This window comes from Erithacus rubecula (assembly GCF_903797595.1).
Source record: "Erithacus rubecula genome assembly, chromosome: 5".
NCBI lineage: Eukaryota > Metazoa > Chordata > Aves > Passeriformes > Muscicapidae > Erithacus > Erithacus rubecula.
In genome coordinates this window covers 56,374,656-56,395,464 of record NC_136687.1, presented here as the reverse complement: position 1 = coordinate 56,395,464, position 20,809 = coordinate 56,374,656, and the positions used below count along the sequence as shown (strand labels likewise).

General features: G+C 36.6%; 1 protein-coding gene across 2 annotated transcripts in view; it reads right to left on the bottom strand.

The window, feature by feature from the left end:
- The window catches only part of ARHGAP10 (Rho GTPase activating protein 10), a 135,001-nt gene that overhangs the window by 48,928 nt on the left and 65,264 nt on the right, over positions 1-20,809 (bottom strand). For both annotated transcript variants that reach the window (XM_079305953.1, XM_079305954.1), the window contains 7 exons: positions 19,716-19,810; positions 16,880-16,961; positions 15,810-15,852; positions 14,473-14,538; positions 8,249-8,323; positions 3,247-3,334; positions 2,036-2,094 (listed from right to left, as the gene is read on the bottom strand). In XM_079305953.1, coding sequence (XP_079162079.1) covers positions 2,036-2,094; positions 3,247-3,334; positions 8,249-8,323; positions 14,473-14,538; positions 15,810-15,852; positions 16,880-16,961; positions 19,716-19,810 — 508 coding nt within the window. The remainder of the gene's footprint in view (positions 1-2,035; positions 2,095-3,246; positions 3,335-8,248; positions 8,324-14,472; positions 14,539-15,809; positions 15,853-16,879; positions 16,962-19,715; positions 19,811-20,809) is intronic.

The window sequence follows — 20,809 nt, the reverse complement described above, 5'->3', positions numbered from 1 at the left end:
ATTTATGCTACCTTGCATTGGAAACTGCATGCAGATCCTAATGCTTAGAAAACTTAATGACCTCTGAAGACACGGAAGAATAAGCATGCAAAAAAACCTACTGAGAATACTGTGACAAAGGTTCTGAATAACAATGGCATGTCTAGTACAGTACAGAAATAAAAAGAAGCCAACAGCTTTTTATTTTTGTCTCTTGCATGCTAAATTGAGTAATTTTGGCCCCTACAGTTTTCACTGTACACAGAGGAAAACAAAAACCTGTAAAAGATGAAAATAAACCATCTTCCTACTCCTAGTTGCATTAAATCACAAAATTACATCTCTGTAGTGGTTATAATGAGAGGAATGGAAGTATTTCTACTGCCTATAATAACACTTACTAGAAAATACAGAATGAGAAAGTTTTACAATTTATTCTGAATGCAAGAAGTTTTGACATGAGAACCACTGATCAGATCCCACTTTCCTCTAGGGCAACTTTGATTGCTATGTGCATTTCCTATAAAATACCACCAGATTTCTTCAGTGCATATTGCTTCAGATTTTAGGATTGTAGTTCTAGATTGTAGCTCATTCTTTTGCAGTGAGCACCTCTGCACAGATTGCAAGAAAAAGGCTACCAAAAAGCAAAATGTTTAATTTCTAGTGTGCTTCTTAAATGACTAATAGAAAAAATAGGCCTTCTTTAAAGTGAGGCTATTTCATATGTATGTGAGATCACAAATTCTAATTAAAGAACAGCTAAACAATTTAATTACAAGACACAGTCAAAGCTCATATAGTTTCAATCTATGCTGATATGTATAAAGAGAACAAAATTGAAGGAAAACTTTTTAATTTTGGCTTCAACTCCAATAGTTTCAGAGACAAGGATACTCCAGGCTATTTCCAGTGTTGTTTTTTTATAGCCAACATAGGAAACAACACTGACTACCTATTTTTGAGTATACTGTAACTCAGATCTGCAATGTTGATTGAATTTCCCTCCCCAGAATCAGCTCCTTTACTGAGCTGTTTACTGCTTATGAACACTGTACTGTCTCAATCATGTAACTTCAATTACTGAATTCCTTTACTGAAAGAGACTATAAAATAAAGAAAAATAAAGTGAGAAACTGCTGGCAAAACTTCAGAAGTAGAGAAACTATTTTAACACTTTCCAATACAAATGTGAAGACTCACCATGTAGGTAAGGATGTTGAATTTTGTTTAAGCACTTGCCTGCTAGCATGTGCTTTGGCAATGAATTTCCTGAGCTAATTCTCATTTTGCTTTAAGGACCAGAAGAAAACACATTCTGAAGTCCTGGAAAGTCATTATAGCAATCTGAAGATGATAAAGCAATTGTCTCAAAGTTTATTTTAATTTTGCTTTTCCATAGTTTGCCAGAAGCGCTACAGGCTGGAAAGAAAATCAGCTAAATATCTGTTTGATATTTTGCCAAAAATTTTCTTACACATTTTCCCTCTATCCTCTTCCAAAAAAAATTCTGTGTACACTAGATACCATACAACTGAGCTACAAATGCTGTTGTGTCTTCTCCAAGTCTGTATTTGAACTGCCACAGTATAATCTGGCCTGTTCTTGCCTTTCTTCTAATACATGAGGAATATTCAGGCCAGCCTACATGCAGAGCTAGCAAGGCACTGAAAACAAGGGTCAGGCAGCTGTGCTTTAAGGACTCCAATGAGCTCAAATTAGTGTACTTTGTTTGCTAAGCTTCATAGTCTTTATAAATGGAAGGCAAAAAAAAACATCGCAGATTAAGTAGATGCTTATCATTATACAATTAAGATAATAAGAATAAATGTTTACACTGGCAATCCAAAAGTTTTTCCATAAAAGTAAAAACTGTGCTAGGCACTCACATTATATATCACACACACTAGAACTAAATACTGATTAAAACATATTCTTAAATTATTTATTATTTCTTGAGGGAGCATTTTTCTGAAATTGCATTTGCAGAGTGTTCCTGTGGTCACAACAGCACAAAAACAAAAGATCTCTATTTGAACTACAGTCATATATTTACTGGCAGGAACGATGAATTCTCCATGCAACTCATATGTCATCAGTGGCTCTGGAAGACTTCTGTAAAACAAAGATGACATAATAAATTTAACTGTATTTTCTTCTAGCTGCATTTACTCTAAGCAGGAAACCTTTTAAACATAATCCTCATACTGGAAACAACCATTGTTACAAAGGCCCTTAAATTCAATGATTTCTAGAACAAAAGGAAAACTTAGTATTATCAGGAAAATAAGACTAAATGCATCCATACACCTTCCATGAGCTGAAGTGATGTCTCTATCAAAAAATAACTTTCCAGTTTCAACACCAAGATTGTGCACAAATACTGTGCAATTCATTCTTCATTAGCACTTCTTAAAATGCTAAGAATCACTAGTCAGTGTCTTACTGGAAAGACACAAAGGTCCTGACAACAACAACCACCACCACCACCAGAGTTAAAATCATTTATTATATTGACTTTACTGATGCTCATGACATATGGAATATCTGAGTAAACACTCATATGGAAATATTGTAGGGGAGAAAGACTTCATTGTGTACACTTTTCCTTTTCTATACTCTGTAAAAGTTGCATCATTATAATATTTCTACAGGACTCAGTGATTGTAATAATATTTTATTTCATAAAAATAGCAGATTAAAAGTACAGTGTTTGTGTTACACTACAAGTGTGACATTTTATGTTCTTAGGCAATTGAATAAAACAGCTTTATCAGGAATTGGCAAAGCCATTTGAATAGTGAACATATTTTAAATTCTTATTTAAAAACTGTAACAATCAAAATATTACTATTGCACACAGAACATCAGAGCAAGGGTCGGAGAGAAAAGAGGAAAATATTAAAAAATTCACAGCCTTCTTCCTTTTCATTCCACCACACAAACACCGAAAGGAAACAAATGTTAACCATCTTAGCTAACTTTCAGTAATGACTCTCAGCAAGTTTAATAACACTTCAGGTTTCTGAACCATCAGTGAAATGCTTCTGTGTCTAACACCAAAGTGTTTGGGGACTTGTTTCATACAAACATGAGTATTAGCATTGCTAAAGTATTTTGCTTCCCCCAAAACAAATAACATGAATGGTCTTTGTACAAAATGAGCTCCTATTCCAAATGCAGCAAAGTGCAGCTTAACACAGTGCACAGGAGTACTAAAATAAGAATTCATAGTCTAAAATATAAAAAAACAAGAGACAGCCTTACCGCAGATACTGCTTCATAGCACTAGTAATTGTCTTCACTTCCCAATCTACAGAGTTTTCCAGGTCAACTTCATTGCAGGTTTTTGAATCTAGACAATAACCAGAAAGAGAAAAGGGACATGAAAAAAGGGAATTCTAAATCAGTATGAACTACATGAACAGCAAGACATTGACTTTTAACACTAAGTGTTTGATCACATGAGCATAGAAGCAACGTCCTTTTTATTATTATTTGGTGGTATAAAGAAGACCAAATATCCAAACCTGTTATTAAATCCTATTTTCTTATTTTGTTTTTAAAACTATTTACTGCTATTTTTTTTTTCTTTAATGAAGGATTAAAAATCACTCTCATGTAAAAAGATGTCTAGAGCAATTGAAATTTTTACACTTCTAATTAAACAGAGAGATGTTCACAAACACAGAAAGATGCACAAAAACAGTTTAGGGAAAAAAGACCCTCTAAGAAGAATTTATCTTTTACTCTTTTCTTTCTTATTTAAAATGATAAATTATTTCCATAGTTTTACTTGTAAACTGTTGATGAGAGCACTCAAAGTGCACCATGTCCCTCTGCACTGTGTGAAAACCTTTAGGAGGTGCTACCAAAAGAAGTCTTTGTTGAATGTTTGCCTTGATCAGTTTTACCCACTGGACAAGAAATACTTGTTTGCTTGACCATTTGTCAGGCCCACAGAACTCACACCTTCTCCCAGGTTAGCTGGTAGAGTCTCAGAACAAGACAGACCCAACCAAAATGTTTGCCTGACTGACCCACCAGGTTGAAGACTTCTTGACAGATTGAAAACAGCACAGCACACTGGAATGTTTTGCAATCAAAAAAAAAACAAAAACAAAAACCCTTTTGGCCTCAAAAGAGGAAGCCATAGCTAGCTGACACAATAAGAGCACAAGTGTATGGGCAGCTCAGCCCAATGTTTGCTGACTTCCCTGGTGTTATTTACTGCCCCACGTTTCCCTCAGTCTCTGCAGTGGCTGACACAGATTACGTGTGGAGCCGTTCATAAGATTCAGGATTCATTTGTTACTTGGCTTGTCAGACAAACGACAGACACATTTAAAAAATCAAATTAGGATCCCTGATTAAAGGTGCAGTCCTTTTACCGGGACTAAATAATTTTGTTCTAAAAGCTGTGCCAAGCAATTATTTCTGTAACTGAATATTCTCCCTCATTATATCAATTATTTAAATCTCATTTTAAAATACAGGTCAGATAACATTTTCTAGCAAACTGTTACTTGCTAACCACCACCCAAAATACTCAGAATTGTCTCAGATATAAGCTTCTTTTTTTCTCTTTTTAGCATGCTAGCTGTTTCCATGTTGAAATTCTCTTTTTTGAGAAGAAAATTTGTCTCCTGAATTAATTAAATAAAAACTGCCATCACATCAGAAGCTACAAAATCTATGGGGGCTTTGTTACTAAACCACCATGCAACATCCAGTTTTTAAATAGCTGCTTCATAATCATCAACCTCCTTTACATTCAAAGTATGTACTGTGTTCATTGAAATTTGTTGATGAATTTTGGGAGGAAAACAAGAGGCGTCTGAATTCTAAAGCGAGCCTCTTAAAATAAAAAATGGAAGGTATTGCCGAAACATTTCATTACCTCTTGCAGGGGAAAAAAAAAAAAAAACAACCAAAAATACCAGCCCTGCTACAAACCTCTGGTTTGACTGCAGAAGCCATCATGATTTAAAGACATGTTCTTCATTTTTGGTTTGACATTTGCTTTACATAGCTTGCCACTCTATCACCTTATTAATTTTTCTATTTCTGCTCCATTTTCCCCTCTACTTCAAACATCCCATTTCAGTAGGGACTGGAATTTCAACCAGATTTTAAGAAAAATTATTCCATCTGTTTTCATGCTACTTGTTCATGTAACAGCCACTGTGCACTGAAGGGCAACTTCATGCCTGGAAAACTGTTCATGTTTAAGGAACAGCTTTTAACAGATCAGCTCTAAATTTCATGCAAATTTTTCTGACAATAAGGGAGCCAGAGTTTATAAAAACTGTCCAGGTCACTGAAGTTGGTTAAGAGGAGACTCTCTCTACTCTGATATGCAACATGCCCACTCCAGATGTGCATGTATACTGTCCTCTAGTGTATATAAAATAACAAGGAATTCCACACCATTGTTCTGAAACCTGGTTTGGGGAAGGCAGAAGTACCTGAAAAGCTTCCTGCTACTTGTAATATCTGGCATTTTTCACACCAGACAGCATCAGAAATCAAACCTGAACTCATCAGCAGAAACTGCAAATCCTCAGCAGTCCCTTCCCACAGGCAATGGTCCATCTGAAAGCTGATCTATGCAGTGGCTTGTACAAGATCTATGTAACAGCATGTAGGAAATGAGCCACGGCAGGTTCATAACACAGATCATCAATGAAACAGGAATGGGGTCCTGATGAGTCTCCAGATCTGAGACTCCTGACAGCTGACAACTCACACTGCAGTGCTTGCAACTCATTTCCATCATACTGGAAGTTCCAGCTTTCTATCCCTGTTTACAATGAAATATCTGGTCAATTTAACATCAAAAGGTAGAGAGTGCTTTCCTCACCAGGTGCCTCCCTTTAAATTTAAACAAGATCAGTGCTGCAAAACAGCACAATACCAGTTACAGATAACTTCATGAATGAAGTTAATTGTAAATTTAATTGTGGGTCTTTTTTTAAGTAGTTGATTGCTAAGCCTTATTTTGCAAAGACTTAGCTCCACTAGATTTTTGCATTACAGACAAAAATCTATGCATTCATAGTATGAAAAAAGCATATGTTAGTCTTTTCATACTCTCTTGACTCTTAGTCTACCTTCCAAAATTCTACAGAAAATATTCTGAAAAAGACACCCAAAAAAAAAAAATTATGTCTCTGGTTACCATTTGGAAGACTTTTTTCACATCATGTCTTTCCAACTGTGAACCTCATGGTCAGTGATAGGTAGCTTAAAACACTTTGAAATCTTATCAAACATTTTAAAATACAGAAAGTTAATATGAGTTTTTTATGATTCTGAAAAATCTTTCATATAAAAGGGTATCTGAGAGTATGCCCAGAGACAAAAGATTAAAGATTAATCAGTCATTTTAAATTCTCTGTACCACTGTATATCAAAAAGGAACCCTCTTTGTTCTCCTCTGAGGACAGATAGATAAAGAGCAGAGATAGGATCACTTTCAACAAACCATCAGAAAAGAGCACCTGCTTGCACCCTAACTTTGTCCTGTTCAGTTTTTTGCCTCATCTTGATACCACTGTATTCTTCCTATGTAAAATAAATATATGAAACTTGGGAATGGCAAAAAACGTTCCTGATTTTAAAAAGTAACTAAAAGCAGATGCTGGAATCCCCAGTAAACTCTTCCAGCTGCTACTGAACTACTGGCAACTTGAATCTATTTAATTTGGATAACAATAATGGCAGCAAGGAAAATCTGCCTGCCAGACCTGCACACCCAAGCTAAGCCAGCAAGAATAAAACTGAAAAGCATCTTGTGATATCAAATGCATTTAATCAAGGCTCTCTGAATGACAGCATGTCATTCTTCCCATGGTCAATGGCTAAAGATGGTTATTGCTTACTGAGGCTAACCCCAACACAGATAAACATCTATGAAAATCTGTTATAGATCAGTCATTTTTATTAATCCCAGTTCGTATTTCCAAGAGCCTTTTTTCTATAATACTTTTAAGGTTTACTAATGGAGTACTTCAGGGTGCTGTTAATATTGATTAAAGTAAGACATCATAAATTAATATTTAGCAAGGTCATTATGACAGATTGATATGACATGCAGGTCCTCAAGTCTCAAGATGTCTTATCATTTCTGAAGAGACAGGCTGTTTGAAAAAATAAAGGAAGGAAAAGAAAAAGTCTTACAGGTGGCACTGAACTGACAGCAGCATATAATATAAAAGCGCTTTGTCATTCACATAATGTCTGGGGTAACGAAATGAATTCACTTTCTGGCTTCCTTCAGTTTGCAGTGCCAAAGAACACTGTGTTATCAGCACAGATGGAGCATGCATGGTTCTGGAGAAGAGCCTGGTGCAAACTGCAAACAAGCTTCTTTGCATACCAATGAATCCCTGAGAATCAGACCTTTGCTGTCAAGTGACAGGTTTGGAAGCTCTATAAAAATGAACTAATCCCAGTGGTCTTGTCTGACTGCATGTACTGTCACTGCTCAGGACAAGAAAGGGGGGAACAAGGCACATTTTGCAGTCATGGCTACTACTTTGGTGAGAGATATCAGGCAGATAAGGGATTTCATCCAGGTGCCAATATTTCTCTCTTTTTCCCTCCCCCAGGGACAGCAGAGTGGCAAGAGAACTCCAGTCACTAGAATTAAAGATGCATCAAAATTTCCAGGAAGAAAAGGGAGGAAAAATTTTCTGTGAATTATTGTAGTTAACTGGGTATAAAAGAGCCTAAGACGTTTAAGTTTACAAAATCAAATCCTTTCTCCATCTGTCTTCTGCCTCAAAATACAGTTATTATTAATACATATATCATATCCCTCCACTTAAACCAAATATCTCTTTAACACTAGGCTTAAACTGTCTCATTTTGCACAGTGATTAACTAAAGACACATGGTATGTATATTTGTACATTTTAGATAAGGGAGAAGGAAGGTGGAAACTTCAAACAATGAAGCAACCAGTTTCAAACTTTCCTGACTTTGGTATTTTGAATTTTCTGATCCTTCAACTTAGGCTGCTTTAATACCACTTCCATAAATCTTGAAAAAAGGACATTCTGTGCTCCTATATGTCTCATAACAGTACTTAATTTATTCATACCAACTAATCCAGGTCTTTCTAAAGTAGGGAAACTTAGAATGATGTGGTGATTATTTGTGTGGACTAGATCAAATTACTGGCAGGTGATTTGGAAACTAAATATTGACAGTAAAACAACATGAAATAAAATATTGAAAAAATATTTGTAAAATAGAGGCATACCCATCAACAAACTCAGAAGTCTCTGGACCTTTGAACTCACCCCCACAACTCTGTACAATCCTTGGTCATTTATACCTATCATGTTAAAAAAAAAAAAAAGAAAAAAGAAAGCAGTGTGAGATCAACTACAGTCAAATTTAGCATTACATTTTTTGCCCCAGGCAAAAAATTTTCTTCAAAGACAGAGAGACAACATAGTATCAACAGTCCCAAGAACAACATTATGAATGAAGCATAACAAGAATCTTTTTGTTACCCTGTTTTTAAGGTAAATTCATGTTATATTTTGATAAAGATTTCATGTATCTCAATTCCACTTCCGAAAGTGAGAGGAGAAGCAAACAGGAACAAAGCTTTCCTTGAAAATAAATAAATAAATAAACTACTGCCTAATTTCAAATTTTTTAAATTGTATTTTGGATACATCAAAAGCCACATTCTAATAATGCAAGAATTAAACCCACAAATGATAAATTAAGATTTCTTCAATAACTTTAGCATTTCTTTCCCCCAGCTGTATGTGGTGACAAAAACACTTTGGATGAAGAAAAACCTCAGCCTATTTCCAGTGTTCAAAACCAGTACTTTTTCAAATTTATAAATGCTTTCCATTTAAGATACTAAGCTTCATTCCAACCCACTGTGGTCCACAGAGGAGTTACATCCAGAGGCACCACCAAAAGTTACTGAACAGCTTTGCTTGGGATGAACAGAGGAGCCATGACCAGCACAGCATTTTCCTATTCTATATGGACACTGGACCACTTTCCTGGCATTCTTCTGTGCCATTCCATCATCTCACATACATTCACTTCTCCACCCCTTTTCTTCCCCTGCTTTTGCCAGGGAAGTAAAATTGTGAATATAAATTGAAGAAAAACGGGAGGGAGAGAAAGGGCAGGGAAGAAAAAGGGCAAAAGAAGGTAGTCTTTGTCTGCTGCATTGCTTCAGAGCCCAGATAGTGGGAGGTAAAATACTATAGTACACAGATGTTTGAGAGGCCTCATAATAAGCAGCCATGTACAAACACAATCTACCTTCATAATCACACTGCCCTGGAAGAGTAGAAATCCCACAAAATACCCGTGTTTCTACTCCAAGGAAACCTTTTCAAATAACAGATTATGTGGTATTCTTATTCAAAATATAATTCAACAAAGGAAGAATTGTGGAGAATTCCCAGCTTCAATACCAAGCTGTTTCAACAGAGAGAAGGAAAATTAAAACCAGTTATATGAGAAAAAGTTTCTTCCTAAATAAATATTAGATGAAGTATGTAAAAATCATTAGCCTTTTAATGAATTACTGTCAGACAGAGCCATAATACACAGCAATAATTCTCAATATGGTAGAGAGAACTTGGCATTTTCTATCTCCTCCTCCTCCTGCCTAGTCTTGCCGCATCTTTTCTCTCTTCCCTGATGTTTTTCTCTCCCTCACAAGTCTGCAGCCTCCTTGGCCATCCCAGATCCTTGAGCCTGTTGAACTCCTCCCTGCCAGCACTGTTCTTTCCTCTATCCCAGCAGGGAGAAGCTGCAGCTGCTCCTTCGCTTCCTTGCTCCACTTGGGTAATACTGGTCCTTTTTTCTCCCCAGCTTGCAAGCACTGCTGCAATGGTGCTGAGCCTTAAGCTAGATGCCAGGTTCAGAGCTGGCTCAAATTAACAGAATAAGCTAGATCTCCTTCATTTTATCTGTGCTCATCAAAACACACAACTCTGGAATATGCTCACAGTTCATCTGTGCACAAAAGAATTAACTGAAAAAAAACCAGCTATGTGGCCACAACACTCTTCTTCTCAAAATAGGAAGTTATCCACACAACCAAATAAGTTTTCCAATGATCCTTAGAACAAGTATGATAGCATGCTATGCATCACTTGAAGACACTAAAAATAAAACTCAACAACATAGTCCTTGATACACTCCAAACAAGAATGCACTACAAATCTGTCCTGAGAGCATCAAATAGTTTTGCTTCAAACTTCTCAGAGGTGTCCAGGAAAATTCTGGTACCAAACTAACACCAAGCTTTGCCAAAATGCATCACACTTTTTTTTGGTACAATGTCTTCTACTACTTTTAGTACCTCAGAACAAGCCTTCTGCATCATAGGCAAGATGCTAAAAAGCTGAAGAAACACTGTCACGCTCAGCTTTTGCTTATCTCAGAAGTTGATTTGTGATTTCCTGTGCTTCTAATATTAAAACTGGGGGAAACCAAATGTGCTGATCCCAAACATACATTTACTGGCTTAGAAATAATAAAGGTTAAACCACAAAACCTATTCCTCAGTATTAACACAGACATGATAATGCAGAAGTGTCTGAAAAATGGCAGTATTGAAACTATGAAAATCCTCCAGCAATAATCATGAGTCTGCGATAGAGATTATCAGATAATTGATCAGTTTCAAATTCATCAACCTGAAAAAAAGCACAGCTAATTGCTAACAGACATCAAGAAGTGCAAAGAGGCATTAATATTTCAATACAGCTTGAGACGATACCTTTAAAAATACTTTCAAATGATGTTTTATTTAAAATATACAAACCTGGTTCGAAACAGCCCCATTTCTGATTTAATCTGCACATTTCAGATCTTCAGCACATCCACCACTGATAATGCTTGGCATTTACAGAACACAATTGACAGGATGACTCATTGCAAGGAATAGCTCACCACTGCCTGAAATGCTGAAGGGTTCAGACGCTGTGTCTGCCGGCTCTGCCACTGTTGGCAACCTGGAGCGGTGAAGCCCCGCAGCACAACTTCCTTCATATTTGCATTAGCTCAAGATGTTTGGCTGCCTGATACCAGGATTTGGCACAGGTACACAGTTTGTGAAACACACTTAGAAATATAAGGTATTGTAAGCAATATGTCATTTATACTATTGTAAGGAAGGTTGTGCAGTAGGCAAGGTTACTTTGTGACTGGCATTGTGCATGAGGCTGACACGGACTTGCAATATAGCTGCAAATACAACTTTTATACCAAAGTCCATGGCACAGAGACAGCCATACAAGTGACACTCTAAATTCAAGGTAATGACAGAGGGCTTTTTACTCCCTCCTCACCATGTACTTTCTGCCTGAGGAGCAGCCAGCCTGGACACACAGCTCAATGCTGCCATCTCTCTCTACAGCTCAGATTGGCAGCTCCAGTAGTTATAAACTCAAGACAAACACTGCTCTGGCAAACTTCACCCATCACATCCCATCAGAAGGTACAACCAACTATTTGCACACAAAAACATGCACAGAGCCTTTACTAGTGGGGCAAGCAGCTCTTTGATATTTCTATAAACATCCATGCCATTCTATTATTCTCAGTAGAGAATAAGAAATTAAATATTTCAGAATGTTTTCTCCAAGACAAAACACAGGTGCACATCCAACCAGCATAGTGCTCAGTGTGTGAGCTGGGATGCATATCCTGATGCCTCAGCATTTCCTACCAGGTAAAGCACAGCAAATCTCCTGTAAGGCAATGTTGAATCAGAAGCTCGCACGCATTTTAACCGAGCCACTGATTTTTGTGCTTCTGTTCATTCAGAGCAAATAATTCCCTTCTTGGCATTATAAAAAAGAACATAACTGAGAAAAAAATTATCCAGCCATTGACAAGTTTATGTTCAATATCTCTGTGAGGCTCTTCTCTCTCTGAATACCAGACTACTTCTGCTGTGACATGACAAGACTATTCTCAGTTTCCACCCACACTAGACTGTCCTCTCTTTCCACCCACGCCAACCTCACACCCATTATGATTAAAAGAGATTAAAACATGGCACACAAGCACCATCTCTGAAGAAGCATCTGTCCTGTTTTCTCCTGCTGAATATAACTTGCTTTTGATGTGTTATCATTAAAGTAAAACAACCAAGTAAAAATTGTTTTCAAGAAAAAGTGCAGGTAGGAAATTCTTCAGCTTGATAGATTTTCTTCATCAGTTTGTCCAAACTCTTGAAACAAACAATTGAATGCTCTCCTGACCCTCCATTTTTTTGCTCAGCAGACATCAGCAGAAGGTCCTTTAGAGGTTTTCTTGGTTTGTTTTGAAGTTGTTGACTTGTTTTGTTTTTTAAATGAAGTTGATGTTAAGCTCTGAATCAAAATAGAAAATCATCAACAACTGCTTCAAATGTAATGGAAAATCAAGTGGATTGAAATTGAGCTAAGTGGATTGTTGAGTTCCTAGAAGGTAGCACCCCACCTAAATATATTCTTGGAACAGCAGGACAAGAAATATTAATGGAAAACTGATTTATTTTCTTTCCTGAGTATTTTATAAAACAAAACTAATAGACACAAGTCTTTTTCATTGGTAGTACTTACCACAAAGCACTCTATTGACTGCACATCTTGTACAAGGGGACACCAAAGCTGCAAAGTCTCCATAGACTTGGGGAACTTTAATTCCTTCCCAGATATGTTCCAGGGCAGATCTCACTATGGGGAGACATGCTGCTAACCCATGAAAGCTCATAATTTGTCTTGAACAAGAGAGCTACACAAATACTTTGCACCACCCTACACATCTTAAATCAAGGCATAAAGGACAGAGTGAACTTAAATCTCCATTCTGTTTAACTTATCCACCCACAGCCCTGAGGGAAAAAAAAAAAGGCAACAGAAAATATTTTTCCAAATAGTCATTTCATTAAGAAAGTGATCACATTTTTTCCACTGTTGTATTCTTGTTTCACTTTTTCTTGTAGGAAATCATGCAAAAAAAAAGCTTTGAAGAAAACTATTTGAACCCATTTATAAATAATAAACCAAAATACAGTGTACTCTACACTGCTTATAGTGAGGAGAATTCATGAGGTATTGTAAGGCAGCCTGTACCTGTACCAAAACTAGCCTTTCATTTCATGAGCACATGCTACTCTTTTTATTAAATCTGCCTCATTCACTGTAAAGAGAAGATCCAGACTATACTGAGACAGGGTTTTGCAGTGAAGACAACTTATCTGTAGGATGCCAGATTTATCTGCAATGTTTTCCTGCTCAAATATTCAGACTGTAAATGCCAGTAACTGAAATTCTAAAGTGATGGGACAGGCAAACTTATCTGAAAAATATTCAAAAGAACAGAATGAACAAAAATAGCACAAGATAGAATATGGTCTAATCTGGAATAACATCTTTAATGCATCAGACAGGACTGATACAAAAAGGTCTAAGAGAAAAAGGGACTTCAGATACTTCTTGCTGTTTAATGCAAAATTCCAAGTATCACAAAGGCTGCTTGTGTTCCTAATAATATTGTATAGCAAGTGTATACATGGAAGACACTTTTTCAGTAAGATGCTGCACTGACAGCAACTTGCTGTTGAACCTTCTCTTCTGCTCATCTTATTTAAACTGGACTGTGATAAACAGAAAGATGCAAGTATTCTGCCCTGTGCAATACCAGATCTCTAGAAAAAAAAGATACAGTTCCTGAAAAATTCTAACTGTCCCCTTTGGGAGTAGGAAGGAAAGTCAACAGTTTTGGAGAAAACCTAAATGCACACAGAGAAATTACATCGCTTCTAACAAACTGAAAAACATACTGTAACCTTACCTATTTTCATGCCTTCATTTCTTTTTCTAAAAGCCACAACCACACAATGCCATATACAATGCAGTGAGCCTCAGAGTGGCTGGTCTCCACACACTTTACCAGAGCCTCTCCAAAACCAATCCCAAATACCTCTTGAATATTGTCTGCACACTGACCTCTCCTCCATCTCCAATTCTGGAAGTAAAACAATGAGTATATGCAACAATAAATCCTGACAGCATCTTTGTCCCTGGGGTGGTACTAACTCCATGAAAAGTCCTTCAACAGTTTTTGTTAATCACCTGCCTGCTCAGCTACTGTTCTTGTAGTACCTGAAGAGACTGAACAGAAATTAAACACTGAAATAAATTACTCTGTTCCAACAGCAAAGCAAAGGTTTCTCTTAGCTATTATGCACAAAACTTGGCTCCCTTTTTTAACAGAGGTGCTATTCCCCACTTGTGAGCACTTCTGGCAAACACATTTCTTGAAAGAAAGCCATGCATAAAAGGATGGGACTGGACAGACTCCTGTCTTGGTCAGTGTAATCAGTGAAATGTCTTCCATGGTAACATCTTTTCCAGAGTTCTACAGACTTTACCACACAAGCCTTCTTCACAGAGCAGACCAGCTGCTTCTACCTCTTCTCCAACAGGTTGGGTTGATCGTTACCTCGTGTTTCAACAGCACTGATGCACTTTTTGATGATGGTGAACCCAATCTTATCCAACTGTGCACCTACAAAAAAAATGAAATGGATTCAACAGCTTCAAAGCATCATTATAATTATGTCTTTCACTGAAAATAAGGCTGAAGTTAATCATAAAGCTAGCACTTTTGAGGCAATGTTGTAAATATTCTGAAATTGGTAGAATACATCACTTTTTAAAAAGAAATTCTGCTTTTCTCCTTCACAAGCCTGCCTAGCCAAAGTAAAGGCTTGTTCTGGAGATAGTGGCTTCAGTGAATCTGTTCACAGCAGCATCCTTTGAAGAATGGGATCTCTGATTAGTTACACATGTTGGCAGATGCAAGATGGAATTTAACAGTACTTACTGCAACATCGACAACATCTGAGAGAGTTCACCAAATGGGACAAGGAAGTACTTATCATGAAAAAACATAATTATCAACAGCAGGGCTTTTACTGAGTCCTACCCTCAGCCAAAGAAATTCCCACACTAAAGATACAGGACACATGTATATCATTTCACAGCAGTTAATGATCTGACTACATGAAAGCAGATGCATGAACAGGACAACAGCTGAGCTCCAGCATTCCTTTGTTGCTCCTATCTTACTCTTTTTCTTCACATCAAAAGTTCATTTACAAGCTTATGTTGCAAAACTGCCATTCCCCCAAACATCTGGCCTTCTTGCTCCTGGGGACCTGGCCTTGAACCATGAAAAGACAAATCCAAGGAAAAATTTCCATTAATAACACCAAGACTCAGCTTTAATCAGCAATTTCAAGTTTTTTAAAAAGCAAGCAGAAATTGCCTCATAATCAAGGAAGGATACCTGTTTTCACTCTTATACTTGGCCAACAGAAGAAAGCTAATGTTGTCTAAAGAAACCCATCTCTTCTACTTCCATATTTTGGTTTATCTTTTAAATGCACAAATTCAGCTTTTTTGCTGATCTTGACATTCAGCTGCAACTGCTTTTAAAACAACACCTACACATTCTAACAAATTTACACACAATCTAGATTATGAAATTGTGTTGCATTTACATAGAAATTCACCCTTGAATCAAATTCAGGCATGAAGTAAATTGGCAAGAACAATCAGACTGTTTCTCCAGCTTATGTCCAGTCTTACAGTTCTTACATATGTACTGAATTAAGTGTGAAGACCCATTAATTACAAAATCTACAAGTAATGTTCAATGAAAGTAAAATAATTTAGCTGGATCCTGAGGGAAAAACAAAACAAACAAATTACCTTTGCCCTTCTGAACTGCAAAATATTAACAGAACCAGCCTTAATGATAATTCAAATACTTACTTCCCTCTGGTTTTGCATTCGCTTTATTCAAGTTGATGAGCAGCTAAAACAAAAAGAGTAAAAAAGACAAATTATTTTAAAGATTTCCACGAAACCAGAAAAAAAAGATACTCTCAATCTTAATGCTCAGTAGGCACAAATACAGCTGTTTACAGCCAGAACATAGCATCACCAGCAGCTCTAACAGCAGGATCAGAGGTCTGTGCCCCCTGAGAACAGTGTCAGCCACAGCCACTGAAATTAACTGGGATTTATGTGCCCCAAGTTCCTATGTTTTTCTGCAGGTTAAATTCCCATAGTTTCAAGGTCATCCAAATTATTAAGAATTTGATGATTCTTGGAACTTTTGTCCCAGTTTGGCTTTCCCAGAAGCTGCAAACTTATTGGGGAGTCCAGCTCAGCCAACATAACGTGGTAATAAACACCTCAGCAAATGAAACCAGTTTAGTGTAACAATGAGGTTAATCCAACCTACGACTACTGGGGCAGACACATGATGGTGTCATTGTCTAGAAAACCCCACTTCTAGAAAACCACAAAGACCAATATATTTGTCATTGCAAGAATACAAAGTGTGTTCTAATTCAACATCTCAGTCCCGTTTCCTGATGCAAGGCAGAAATTAAACAAGTTCATGTACAGGCTCAGTCCTACTGACAAGAACTTTTTTTATCTGGTTTTAAAAAAACAAAATAATAGTATCATGTAACTCATTCATGCAAGTTTTGCCACTGGAATGCAGCATGTCAGCATAAGACTAAGTGAACCTGCTTGTACTAGATATTTTCTACAACACCAATATTATCATTGGGATGGAAAACATTTATAAAAATCAATGCAGTCATTACAATGAAAAATACTTGTATCAGCATTAGCAGTTATCTACACTGAGCTTTACTAAGTTGATCATCTTTCCTGAGTTTTATTTCACTTCTATCCTTTATTCATTTAATCTATCATTTTGCAAACTACATAATCCCAGTCTAGTAAAGTATAAATGCGATCAGAAAGCAGACCATGAGAGAATTCCCCACTACACTGTAAAAGAATATTTGAAAAGTTATGCTTACAGCTTCTTTTCCATCCAAAGCTTCCATCCACAGCTTCCTGTCTTCCTCAGAAAATGCTTGCATGGTCACAGGAACTCCAGGTCTGCAAATGTACCAACAACATAAAGTAACTGCATTCATCAGCAACTAAAAAATACTTCTCAAACTCTATTTCCAACTACAAGCAAAAGCCCATTATCCTAAAAGTCAGGGGTAATTTTCTTTTGCTTAGTAACTGTTGATCTTGAAAATAAAAGCTACAGAAGTGATACATGCAGCAAGAAATAGGGAGAACAGGGAGGAAAAAAGAAAGTGAATGTAATCTGCAAACTATTTATTTGAAATAGCTCATTGCTGATCACCTGCTGATTCCAACACCAGCTGGAGTTACTGAATTTTGTGAATTGTAAATAAACTTGGACTTGCATTGCTGTCAGATGACAAATGGCATTTACTAACTCAATATATAACCATCTTTAAAGCAGCAGCTATGATCATAGCTTGCAAGTAAATATCTTATGAAAACAACCACCTTAATTCAGTAAAAAACAAAAACAAAACCATTTAGTTCTTTTCCCTAAATTACAATTCTCAAGGTATCAAAGTATCAACCTAGAAGCAATACATCAAACTCAGTATATGTTGCATGAAATATTATTTGTCTTCAAAATAAAGTCAAAGGAAACAAAATCTTCCCTCATTGTCCTGTATTGAAAAAAAATAAACTCTAGGTAATATTTCAGAAGGATATCTTTTATCAATAAAGGATATTTTTTGTCAATAAAATAACTTTTTCCTATCTTAGAAGATGTCCACTCTCCTTAATATTAAATTTCTCTTTACCACTAGTCGCCTTCAAGTAAAAATGGAGTACTAGAAACAGAAAAAAGCATCACTACCCAGAGATTAAACCAGAATCTTAGCCACAAACATCATAAGAAAATACAATCATCTCAGCTTTCCTTTTGAAAGAAAAATATGCAAATTTTCAGCTAGCTCCAAATTATGCTTAAGTCACACACAAGGTTGAATGTCTGCTACTTAAAAGTCTTCCCTAAAATTTTATAACCTCACCTCCTTCCAAAGCACAGTACCAAAGAAAACCCCATGCCCAGCTGTCAATCCCTGTGTTATTTTTTAACTTGGACAAGCTGAGGGATAAGTGTGCCCTGAACTGATACCAAGGAAACAAGCTAATGGCCTGCAGCACAGAACTAATCTCCATGGGAACATCTCAGTACTACACACCTCTATTATTGAAAGAAAAATGTCTGATATCAAGGTCACAGTGCATCAAATTGTGTCTATTATATCAAGATAGAAAGATGAGCTAGACTTTTTTTCCCCTTTTCCATAGAAGAGAATGAAAGTATTTTGCAGGAACAAGGAAACTCTGCTCTCCATCCATCTCTGTATAAATTCCAGATACCCCACTGAGCAGATGACACAAAAAGGGGGACAGACTGACGTTTCTCACACTACTTTTTAGCAACTTCATCAGATTCAGTTTGAAATCTGTTACCCTACTGACTAATCAATACACTGACCCAAGAGGAGCTGATGCCTGGAGTATAAATCTTTATTCCCTTTGGTACTGTTGGGACACTTAGAATAACTAAACCACATCCTCCTCAACTCAAAAATGCAAGTTCAAGCCATGCTGTAGAGTGATGAGGAAGATCAGCCTGAGCTGTAAATGAGCATCTTGTCATCTGCCACATGGGCCAGAGGTTTTCTGATGCAGTAGGAGTTTCACATCCCTTTACCCACTGCTTGTTGTAGGAATGAACATGCCTCAAGCCAGTCTGACTGGTCACACAAGCTCAGCATAGACTCTGACTGAATTTTGAGCACATAATCACAGACATCTCCAGACCATCAGCAATCATAGGACAGGGAAGTCTGACAGCATTGCCCCCACTGCTTTTGAAGTGAAAAACACTAAGAATCTGATGCCAAAAAAAACCAAAAAGCCTATAAAACTTGAAGACCTACTATATTATAAATTAGCATGTAGTTAATTGGTATAAGTAATGAGCAAATATATAGATTAAAAGCAGCTCAGAGGTGATGGATGCAAAAACTCAGCAGCAATCCACTAATTTATATCTAGCATTTAATTCCAGACATGATCCATTTCTGCGTCAAAAGAATGTAGCATTACCACAGCAATATTTATTTGGAATACCTTATTAAGTTGGATATCCTTACATCATAAATGAAGGAAGACTAGAGTGCTGTTGAAAGACAATATTTATCAAATTTTGAGATCCTTTAGAGAAAAAGATTAGCAAGTCTTCTCTTCAGAGCAACAAGTGGTGCTTCAAAAAGATAGTGGAAGCAACATTCAAGATGCAGTGGATGATTATACGAGGTATAAAAAGCCCCAAAATCCCAATAACCTTATTTAAATCTGAAAATGCACCATATCCCCTCAGCAGCCCATCACTTTAGAATACATGATTGTGATACAATGTGGTCATGCCTATATAAATTGTTGTTGTACTCAGTCTTTCACTAAGGCTGTATGTACTTTAATTTAAACCATGTTTCTTCACTACGGTAACAACTCTTAATAGCTCCTCTTAACTCTGGCTGTGCTTTTCTTTAATGTGAGCTCAGGCAATGTCTACATTTCAGTTTAGTTTGCTTCTGCTACACACTGCTGAGGTAAAACCCAGTGAGCCATGGCAGTGCTTGCCTGCTCCTCCATTCCCATTGGAACTCTGACTGAGGACTGAAGAAATCAGAAGAAAGCACAGCAACAATTTGAATGTGTATAAGTAATTAGTATTACTACACAATAGCACAACTACTATTTAAAAAGAGCTCTTCCTAGTGTGCATCACAAGCTTACCTGTCTGAAGCTTCTAAGTCAAAACAGAATCTCCTGTCTATTGTATCTGCATTTCTTTTGGTGCAATATGTAAGGACAAAGAGTTCTGCATCACCCTGCGAAAAGAAAGTTTTTATAAGCTTGACCCAGTTTTCACAAGTTTTTATAAGGTCCAGTAAGCCAGCTGTACAAGGCAAGTAAAGTAAATTTATATTAAATGACAAAAGCTATACTGAAAACTGACACTTGCAAAAGAATTTGCCCATGTTTGCAGTTCACTTTTCCACACAATAACAAATTCTGTGGTCATTGATCTAAAAACATTAAGTCCATTTTAGCTGCTACTTTACAGAATGACTCAGTACCACAATAAATTAAACTAACAAAAATGTTTTACACTGGTTACAATATAAACACAAAAAGAGACTTTTCCCATTTTATGTCAGCCACAATGTCTTCCATAGTAAAGGCTACACTGTCTCAAACAAAAGAAGTATTCTTTACTATTTGTAATATGTCTTACAAAACCAACTTTCTTTGAGACCAACACCAGGATCTTATTTTACCCAGGAATCACACACTCATTTGTGAATGCTGCCTGAGTTGTACCAGATTAAATCAGGATTAACTCCACATTTTAATTTATTTCTTGTCTTAATCAGCATCTCCAGACATAGAAGGCTGTCACTGCAGAGGAAATAACTGCAGGAGTTTCCAAATGGGAAATCTTTCAATGCAGCAGAAATGGCTTCATAACGGCTGAATGCTCAGACACACACACCATAAACTGTACTAATTAAAATGGCTTATTACAATTAGAGTAAATTAGGATAAAAAATTCATAGAAGTAGTGAATGATTAAGGAAACCAAATACCACTAATTTTCAGTATATCAGGCTTTCCAAAGCTTTTGAAAGATTCTTCCAAATTCAATATATTAGTAAATAAGTCCTCAAAATTATGAAAGCCATCTCCCTTCTGCTGAAATTAATAGGATATAATAACTTGATAAAATTACAACAGGATTTTCTGACCAAAAGTGAAGACAGAGCAGGGTGCTGCATTTATAGCATATTGACTCAAGCCTTAGTTTCCAGATTCAGATATCCTTTTTC